Below are 10,814 nucleotides of genomic sequence, written 5' to 3' on the forward strand. Positions count from 1 at the left end.
GAACAGCTTGTACCTTTATTTGCAACACAAATAAAAACCATTTGAAATTTAATTGTATTAGTACGTAATCATTTATCATCTAAATTGTATTTCTCATTCAGTATGTCACGTATGACCCATTTATGAATCAAGTTATATATAATATATATATTTACCTATTTTTAAGAACTAGCATGCTAACTTTAGAGCAGTAAAGAGCATTGGAATATTATAGTTGTGTATGTTTTATTCCTCACTCTACCTCCTCCCTTGTCCAAAGTTCTTATTTTGTTCATTGAATATGCCTATAATATATTTATAATTGAGATGTAATTTGCATAAAATTCACCATTTACATTCGTACAATTTAGTGACTTGTAGTCTATTCACTATGTTGTACAACTATCACCATTCTCGAATTGTAGAATATTTCTATCATCCCCAAAAGAAACCCTTACCTATTAGCAGTCAGTCCCAATTTCCCCCTCTCTTTATGGGTTTGCCTATTCTGGACATTTCATATAAATGAGTTCATACAATATGAGGCCTTTTGTGTCTGGCTTTTTCACTCAGTAGATTTTCAAGGCCATCCATGCTGTAGCATATAATAGTACTTCATTCCTTTTTATGGCTGAATAATATTCTGTTGTATGGTTATACCACATTTGAAAAATCCATCATTTGATCAAGATTTCCAGATTTTACTTTTTATTTAAATCATGGTTTTTGTTACGATTTGGGGAAAATCATTCCCCCCATCATGGTTTAAACGTCCAGATTGTTTTCCTAGCAACCTCTAAAGCAGTAATATCTGAACTTCTTTTTGTAGGTGACTTCGATAGTAAAATTTCTGTAGACAGTATAGCACCTCCCCTCTTCAAAGGAAGAGGGTTATTACTGGTGGGAGGCAGCTCCATCATGCATTCCCAGACCTATAAAGTGATATTGAAGTTTGTCGTGGTAATTTAAGTCACAGAGTGCTCCCAACTAGCAAGATAGGCTAGGCTTATCACCTAATTAATGACTTTTAACATCAGAGACAAAAAAACCAAAGTTTTGTGGGAACAGCATTTTCCATTCCTCTGTGAATTCAGAAATGCTCATGGGCTGATTGCTGAGTGTGTGGGGGCTTTTATGCTCCCTCAGTTTCAGCTCAGAATATGGTATCAGCTGTTACTCTAGAGACCATGGTTTTAGTCCTGGAAGTCATTGCTGCCCGATTGGAAGCGAGTTCACCATGTTGTTAAGTATTTCTTGGGATCTTTAACCTCAAAGCGCATACATAGTTTTCTGTGTATTAGACACAGTGGGTTTTGTCCCTTTTGGAAAAGCCGCGTCTTCCTGGGAAGTGTGTAGGGAAACTGTTCCCTTGTGGAGAGAGCTGGATTGCAGGACTGACTGTGACCCTGGGTGCTGTCCGTGTGGGCAGACGGCATGTCCTTCTCATCTTTGAATCCCAAGAGCATCCTGCACAGGGCCTGGCGCCTATTTAATGGCTGTGACAGAAGATGCCAGCTTGAAAGAAGAGCATGGGTGGGGAGAGTTGGGTCATGGCTGCATCCCAGTGGCTTTTGTCTGTGTAGGGGCACAGTGCAGACATGGGGTGGGCAGCAGGGAGTGGCCGCTGACCTTGACCCTCCGATGGGACCTCTGCCAGATGCAGGACGGAAGGGCAGTGTCTGTCAGCCTAGCCAAATGGACAGGCTCCAGAAGCTTTGCACAGATTATGAGAGGAGCAAGGAGTTCCTTCCTGTCCCTGCAAGGCTTTTCAAGGCCCTCCTCCAGGATGAGAAGGGAGAGCCTTGGGGCCTGGCTTCTTTATAGAACCGGCTTGCTTTCAGCAGTGACACTCCCCAGAATCTAGGGTGCTGCGTTGTTGGGTAAAGGGACAGCTGAGCAACATGGGCAGGCTTGAGCTCCATCCCCTGCCCAAACACACAGTTTCTGGGACCTGTCTTCCCTTCCTTGATTTTCTCAGCTCACCAGTCCCTAACCTCCTCCTTTTTAATATGTTGCCCATGTTTGTTCTCCTTTTCTTCTCTTTCTCCCTCTGACCTCCCTCTCCTTGTTCCCAAGAGTTATATACACGTCTTAAAGCCCAGTCCTTTGATTTCTTGGGGGCAGGAGGGGAAGAGATGCCCAGGCCAGAACCTTGGACAGCCACCCTGTCATCTGGCAGGTAGATTGTCCTGGGAGAGAGGATAGGAATCTTGGAGATGTAAGGAGTTGGGAGAGGGATTCCCTGGAGGTTCAGTGGAAAAGAAATGTGAATCTCAATACTCCTCGAACCTCTACTCGTGGAGTTACCCCCTTTACATCAGGAGGGACCAGTCACGTGACATTGATGCTTTACAGAACAGCATGGCCCTTCCAGTCAGAACTTACCAATGGGTCGCATCTCCTAGTCACAGTCACCTGTGCAACATCCATTTGTCCTCACGTTGAGAGACACAGATTACTGTAGGGACTTGCTATTGAAATAATACACCCTCCTCTGCTACTTCAGTTCATCTGGATGTCAGACACCAAAGAGTATGATAAAGTTGCTACTTCTGCACTGAGGCTGCTGCTTTGGTATCCAGATGGTCCTTGTCATCTTTTAGGTTTGAGATTTTCAGTGGGATTCCTGGGTTTGCCAGGACCGTCTCCTAGTTTTCCTTAGACCCGACAGATGACCTAGCGGCTAAGTGGTTTGTCCTCTTGGATTTGGAGCCAGTGGGGGAGGCTCTCTGTGCAGGATTCTGAAGCAAAGGACAGTGTGGGTTTATGCCCATCATTGGGGCCAGCAGAAGAGGAGAGTACTGCTGTGTGATAGTAACACTTTGGTGGGTGGCTTATTTCTTATTTTAAATAAAATAACAATCCTCCTTTAGGGGCTGTTAACTCATCACAGGTTCTTAGAGAACCTGAAAAAGTGTCAGATTATACTGGTATTTATGTTTTACTTTTTTTCCTTTTGCTATAGAAGTCAAATACACTTATTAAACCTACTTTTAGCCAGGCAATTCAAAACCAAGATAGCTATAACTAACCGAGGGTTTGCAACCTACAGAACCACTTAACCAGGGAACACTAGGTAAAGGGGACTTCGTTTGTTTGAGGTGAGTCCCCCATTTTTAGCTGGTTTTATGTTTTCTTAAGATATTTTGGCGACTTTATCACGCACACATACACATGCACATACACGAGACGAGATTTGGCATAGGGTCTGAATCTGGGTGGACCTCCTGGGTCAGGGATTCTGAATGGTGCATTCCCATCACCCCCCACTTCTGGATGGACTCAATCAGGGGTAAATAGTTTGGGGTGTGGGCCCTAGATTTGCTGTCATGGCTCACTGAGTGTGCACCTCTGTTCCCCAACAGAGCACCTCTCCGTGCTGGCATGATGACAGTGCGCAGGCCGGCCAAGGGCAGCCACAGCCAGACTGAAAACCTGAGCTACAAACTGGCTGGCAAGTAAGAACTTTTCTCCCCCGAGAGTGAAGACGTTGTCCCAGATGCTCAGTCTCCTTCCTTTCTCTCCTGCCTTTCCCTCCTCACTAACCCCACTTCCCTGAGCTAAGGACACGTCCTCCGGGTCGTCGTGATGCACCTGCTGTGAACCATCCCCAGGAGCCGCTCGGTTAAGAACCCAAGGCCACAGTGAGCAAGGGGAGGTCTGACTGGTGCCCAGTGTGTGGAGGGGGCGATCTCAGGGCCACTTTGGAACCCCTATTTATGCATTCCAGTCCAGGGGTTATTTTCCTAACTACTAAGATGCGGAGGTTTTTTAAATTATCAGTGAGCCCTAAATCTTCGCAGCTGCATCTGTCCACATAGCCGGCTTTACCCATCTCTTATTAGCAGAGTTGTTTTCTCCCCATACGTTTTCCTCTGACACACTCTCACACATTCTGCAAAGGAGCTGGCGACCACTGAGCTGTTCACAGCTACGCGCCCCAGTCCAGAGCCCCTTCTGAGGCCAGAGAAGTCTGGAAACAGGAACTTAAGACATTTTGGGGTACAGCAACATGTGGAGAAGGTACTCCACCTTGGTTTCACCACCCTTGCCGCTCTTGCTTGAGCTTTGTCAGTCCAGCGTGGTGTTCCAGCAAGCCATCCTTTTTCCCTCTTCGGTTTTTAGATAGTGATTGTGAAGAGATTGTGAAGTCACACCAGATATTTGTGACCTTAGGCAATAACTATAATCATTACAGTAACACCAGTTACCACTTACCAGTATCAAGACTTATGATGTATGCTGTATTCTGGGCACACTACATATATTAACTCATTCATTCATTTATTTAATAAATATGACTTCCTATTATGTACTAGGCACAGAAAACAAGATAAATTAGGCCTCTGCAATCCTAAAGTTCCAGTGCAGAGGAAAGAGACAGGGATCTTATTTTAAGATGGAAAAAAATGAAGCCAAGATTCAAACCCAGGTTTCTCTGATGCTCTATGATTATGTATTGTATCATCATCTGTCACTTAGCATGCACTAACCTGAACTGTTTTTATGTGTCCTATCTCTTCATCTTCTAATATCATTAAAGTAAGGGCTTTTGAACTCAGTAGAATATCAACAAACTGATTCTGATTCTGATTCTGACTAAAATCTGAATTCATACTAATGTCCTCAGTGGTGACAGGAAAATTAAAAGATGTGTTTCTTTTCTGTAAGTACTCTGTTATGAAAGCTAATTGTTTATTTAAATAAGGAATTCTGCTTTGGTAGCCATATTTAATGTATGAAAATGTGTTTTTAATTTCACAAGTTTCTAATTTATGCTGAGCAACCAAGAACAGCAAAACAATTTACATTTGGAATAGAAAGCTAAATGTAACAGAGCGCGTGAAATTGCTAATTATTCATCTCTCGTGTAAACCTTAACTGGAGTTTCAGAATTCCTATATAGTCAGATAAGTGTACACATTCAGAAAATGTGCACCGCGAAGTTGGTCCATGCATGTTTGCTCATCGTGGCACATCTAAGATTACTGTGTTCAGCCATGACCTGTGCTAGTGGAAGAAAGTTTTACATTTCAAAACAGATATTCTCATTCTCATTAGACTAGCTTAATCATGCTTTTTTGTTTTTCTTTCAAAATAAATTTTAACATCTTCGTGGTACGAACTGACCTCCTGAAATCACATTCCGAGGCATATATCCCCACATGTACATTCTAGGCCAGAACTTTCTGCAGCGATGGAAATGTTCTGCTCCATTCAGTACAGTAACCGTTAGCCACATGTGGCTACTTAGTACTGAGTGCGGCTGGTGCAGCTAAGGGACTAAAGCTTTAATTTAATTCGATTTCAGTTTAAATAGCCACGTGTGGCTAGTGGCCACTGTATTGGACAGCACAGTTCTGTACACAAGTGAAATTTGGATCTGCCTGTTGATTCACTCACTTGTTTATGCAACAAGATTTTCTCTGCCAGGTGTTGTTCCGGGTGCTAGGGAGGCAGCAGTAGCCAAAGCAGGCCAAATTCAAAGCCAAACCACACAATCCCTGTCCTCATGGAGAGGCCCGTCCCGTAGGGCTCACACTCTGGAGGAAGTTCAGTCCAAATGCATTCAATCACTGTGTCTTTACTCATTCAGATCAGGACAACTTTTCAAGCCCAGAATTAGTAAAACTTGATGACGTATGGCATTGATTTGATTTTTAAATAGTACTTATAAAGGCCCATCGGTTGATTATAGAAGCAAAGGAAACTTAGACAATATAATCTATTATCTCATGACATTTCAACAGGGGAAAAACAACTAATAATAGTGATGACGACCACTTCAAATCTATCCTTTAGGATAAGTTTCTTTTCGTGACATGCTAGATGCTTCATGTGAGCTGGCTCATTAAATGTTTACAGTCATCACATTGTTACATATGTATTATTCTCATTTCACAGATGAGGAAACTGAGACACACAGGAGTTCAGCAACTTACCCAAGGTCACACAGCTGGTCAGTGGTTGAGTTAGAATTTAAACCCAGGTCTGCTGGACTCCAAAATCCAATAGCTCCTTTCATTCCACCATACTATCTCCCCAAGAAAAATATTTCACGATTTTTTTTAAATGGTAGTTTCAATGTTTGTGATTTGCATTTAGAATATAACATTGATATTAAGTTCTAGCAAATCTCTATGCCCAGCCAAGAATAATAGCCAAGAATCCCTCACCCAGTATTTGTCTTTCTTGTTCAGGGTCAAGGTAGAAGGTCCAAAGGCTGGGGAAGACCCTGGAAGGCAGCCACTTAGGTCCTCCATTCCTTTCCTAGAGACTGGTCAGGATTCGCCCTTCCGAAGAAGCCCGCTGGAAAGCCTCAGTAACCTGGTGCTGGAGTCAAGAGCAGACGGTTTCCAGCAGAACATGTTCAGCTCTAATATGATCATCAGCGACCCAGCTTCAGATCTCAGCGCTAAAGAAGCCAGCGGGGCAGGCAGGAGGCAGCTGGGCGGTGTTCAGAACCCCTGCTTTCCTGCCCGAGACAGGGCCCAGCACAAGTCCCTCAGCATAAAGGACAAGATATCAGAATGGGAAGGGAAAAAGGAGCTGTCCACTCCTGCACCTGGCAGGAAGGCAGATGGGCAAGAGGAGTACCTGGCCTCCTGTGTGATGGAGAGGAGAAGTGATGGAGTGAGGGCTCATAATGGAACGAAGCTGGACGCAGACAGCAAAGAGAATGAGAGGAATAAAAGGGTAGTGGGAGTTGGGGGACCGGATGCGGAACAGAGGCCAGACCTAAGCCAGCCATCCAGGGAGCTGGCTCCCAGCTCGGGCAGAGACCGAGAGCCAAGGCCCGGCAAACAGCGCTTCCAGAACGACAGCCTCTCTGTGCTGAAGCAGGTCAGGAAGCTGGAGCAGGCTCTGAAGGACGGGTCGGCTGGCTTGGATCCCCAGCTACCAGGGACGTGTTACTCCCCACACTGCCTGCCAGACAAGGCCGAGGCGGGGCCCGCCCTCACTGAGAACCGTGGGGGTGGGAGGGGCTCAGAATGCAGGTCCCAGCACATGGACCTGGCCCCGGAGCCAGCCCCCGAGGCTGTGGAGGGAAGGAGAGGCTCCTGCGGGAAGCCCTGGGACCACAGCCCGGAGAGTGTGTACAGGGGCCACCCACCAAAACCCTTCATCAACCCGCTGCCCAAACCCCGGAGAACGTTCAAACATGATGGAGAAGGGGACAAGGATGGGAACCCAGGCATCTGCGTCAGGAAGGACAGGAGGAACCTGCCCCCTCTGCCCTCTCTACCTCCCCCGCCCCTGCCCTCGTCTCCCCCTCCTTCCTCTGTGAACAGAAGACTGTGGAACGGGAGACCGAGACCCAGCACGGACCACAGGTAGGCCACGGCGACTGCCTGCGTAGTTTCTGCCACGTCGCAGCTGTCTGTCCTCAGCTTATTTGTTCGTTTTTAGTAAACCGATGGAGCTTGTAGTTAATCAAGACGGTTCATGGCTTAAGATAGTTTATCGATGAAACCTAGAAACGTGATAACTGATGCGCATGTTTTGTGTTTGTCCTCTGTCCTCAGAAAAGAATATTTGCTTTGAAAAATTACCCTTCGAGTATGATAAGTTCTTGTCATTCAGATAGTGAACCAAGAATTAAACGAAAACTTGTTTTAACACCGGCAGTCTACTAATTGGTGCTAATTGATATTCATTCTGGGACTACCATCCGTGGTAGTGCATGGTGCTTTGAATCTTTCCTGGCTCTTTTTTTCATATATGTCCTTGGTATGGGCTCAGAAACACACTGCCTGGGTCTACCTTGGCCCTATTACAGTCTGTCTACGTGACCTTGAACAAGTTACTTAACCTCTTGAAGCTTCTGTTTCCTCATTTATACCTATAGATGCACACTGCCTGTTTTACAAACGTAAAAGAATAGATTAGCTAAGAAAGCATGTGAATGCTTGAAAATAAAATCTATCCTTTGGAAAAAGTTTCTTTTCTGCTTTGAAACCTAATTTCTAGTCCATTTTTGTAATGTGCCAGTTGGTTTATACCCACTAATGTGGAAACCCACTTTAGAGCAAAACTCCTCAAAAGAGTTGTCTATACTTACTGTCATCATTTCTTCACCCGTTTTTTTTCCTGATCCTCTGCAGTTGACCTCGTGCCACTTACCCTGAAGTTGCTATTAACTAAGGCCACCAATGACCTCCATCTTGCCATACGGAATGTATACTTAATTTATACCAGTCTCCAGTTCTGTTCTTTTCTTAATTGACCTCTCTTGGCATTGGAGGAACAACTGACTCATGCCACCTTGAAACACTGTGCTCACCTGGCTTCTAGGTCACCCGCTTTCCTGGTAGTCCTGCTTCGCTGGCTGCGCCTTCTCAGCTTCATTTTCCTCCCCTCTCCCTTCACGTGTCAGAATAACACCCAGCCACCCCCCAAACCCCCACTTACAACTCATCCACACCTCGCCCTGGGATCAGAACAGGAACTTCTCTCCTTCGTCTACACTCATTCCCTGTATGATCTCATCTAGTCCCACGGCTTTAAATGTCAGTCACACACTTATGATTCCCAAATGTGCACCTCCAGTCCCGACCCCCTCCAGACTGGGTCTCCAGACTGGGTCTCATCTGGTTCCCTAGTGGTTGAGACCTATCATGTCCAAACCTAAATTCTCAATCCAGGCCACTGCTAACCATCTCCTCGCAAAACAATTGCTGTCTTGTCAAATGGCATCTCCCTTCGTTTTGCTTAGGCCGAAGACCTAGGGGCCATCTCCGAGTCCTCTCTTTGTCACACACCCCCATCTAATTCATCAGGAAGCCCTTGGCTACTGTTTTAAATGTTATCTTGAATTTCACTCCATCTCTTCCATTGCTATCATCTTAGTTATCTTGGATCCATCCAGTATTTTCCTTTCTCAGCAGCCAGACGAATCTTCTAGAAATATGAATTAGAGCATGCCACTCCCAACTCACCGTGGTCTATTAGGTAGGATTCTTTTGACTAGGGTATCTATTTAGGGTATCTATTTCTTTTCCAATACCAAACTGTTTTCATTATTTTAACCTCATAATATGTTTTGATATCTAGTAGAGCTTACAAAAATTTTTTATTGTCGGTAATAATCAGTCAGTTGGTTCTCTTGGACATCCTACATATACTATCATGTCATGAAAAAAATGACCATTTGGTCTCCTTTTTAATAATTATAAACCAATTATTTCTTTATTCTCTTTTTTCAAAAATGTCTTAACTATTCTTACATGTACTTTCCTAAACGTTCTATATATCACTAGCAAATTTCACCACACAAAATATGTATTAGTTTTTTAAATTGGAATTCTGTGTATTTGCTAAGTTTTTATATTTTGTTGCCATTGTTAATGCAATCTTTTTTCTCATTATATGATTTTCACATTTAAGAAGACTATTAGTTTTTGTACATTGATCTTTTAAAAAACACCTTAAAGAAATTTCTTATTGTTCCTGATAGATCGTCTGTTGATTTTCTTGAACTTTCTATATGTAATCATATTGCCTGGAAAGAATTATCATTTTACTTTTTTCTTTTTAATTTATACCTTCAAATTCTTTTTCTTTTCTTACTGAATTGCACTGGATAGTCCTTTCAGAACAGGATTAAATAATAATGCTGACAGGAGTGGGGAGCCTTATCTTACCCCTAACCTTACCGGTAATGTTTCTAGTGTCCCACTCTTAAGTACTCTTATTCGAGATATGTTTTTATGTCATCAAGGTAGTATTCATTTCTATTTCTTATTTTACTAAGAGTTTTAAAATTTGATGTTAGATTTTGTCAAATTACTTTTTGGCAACTTTATACAATCATATGGTTCTTCTCCTTTGACCTCTTAATAGCGAATTTATATTTTACTATTAACCCATCCATACATTTCTGGGATGAACTCGCATTTGGTCCTGGTTTATTATTCTTTTAAGGTACTACTAAATACTATTTGCTTATGTATAAGATTTTTGTCTCCATATTCCATAAATGGGACTGGTCTAAACTTGGTATTTATGGTACTACCTTTATCAGGCTTCGGTATCGGTGAGAGCTATAGAAGAATTTAGAGAATTCCTTCTTTCTGTTCTGAGAACATTTGACTCCATCTCCAGCTCTACATCCTTTCCCAAACAGGTGCCAAGCCCAGAGCCCCAAGTACTCTGGTGACTTTCTGCTGCTGTCCCCAGTGCTTCCTAATAGCAGCTCTTCACGCCCTTTCTGGGCTGTGCCTCCCAAGAGGTCCGCTTTCTGGGAAATTGGAGCATTCCACCTGTGTCCTCCCTGGGCAGACAGATCGACCTGGTGAACAGTTGTTCCCATCATCTTCTCTCTCTCAGCGACCATCTGCTCTTTTCAGCATCCCAGCCTTTTCTTTAAAACTAGCTAAAGTTACTTAGTTTCAGCCCAAAGATGAAATTTTTCTTGGCCAGTTCAGATATGGTTGCATCAGCTGTGTTTTAAAGAATTTTGGCTTTGAATTTTTTTGTTTTGTTTAAAATAGTACAGTGGGGGTGATTAGGGCAAGATGTTCACTTTCTGCTCTTAAAAATTAAAGTATGCTCTTTATTGTGGTCCTATCTCGAAAAAAAGAAAAGGCTCAACTCTGAATTTGGCAGACTTACTGCCCTCTCTGAGGCAGGAAAGCCAAGCCAAGATCGAAGAAAGAAATGATTAAGGATTTTGAGGTTATGAGGGTTTAGAATTACACAGCCGGGCTGTGCGCGTTGGAGAACGTTTCCAGCTTATTTTCATAGGCCAGTTAGTTCACCTCAGCAACGGCCAAACCAATGAGTTCAGATGCTCAGATTGAGAAAATGTGTTTTTCTCTTCTTTCTCTCTTCTT

General features: G+C 43.4%; 1 protein-coding gene across 1 annotated transcript in view; it reads left to right on the plus strand.

Annotated features, from left to right (window-relative positions):
* The window catches only part of DENND2A (DENN domain containing 2A), a 94,595-nt gene that overhangs the window by 23,839 nt on the left and 59,942 nt on the right, over positions 1 to 10,814 (plus strand). Inside the window, exon 2 of the mRNA XM_023530265.1 lies at positions 6,254 to 7,313. Within this exon, the coding sequence (XP_023386033.1) occupies positions 6,254 to 7,313 (1,060 nt within the window). The remainder of the gene's footprint in view (positions 1 to 6,253; positions 7,314 to 10,814) is intronic.

This window comes from Pteropus vampyrus, unplaced genomic scaffold (genome assembly GCF_000151845.1).
Source record: "Pteropus vampyrus isolate Shadow unplaced genomic scaffold, Pvam_2.0 Scaffold48, whole genome shotgun sequence".
Taxonomy (NCBI): domain Eukaryota; kingdom Metazoa; phylum Chordata; class Mammalia; order Chiroptera; family Pteropodidae; genus Pteropus; species Pteropus vampyrus.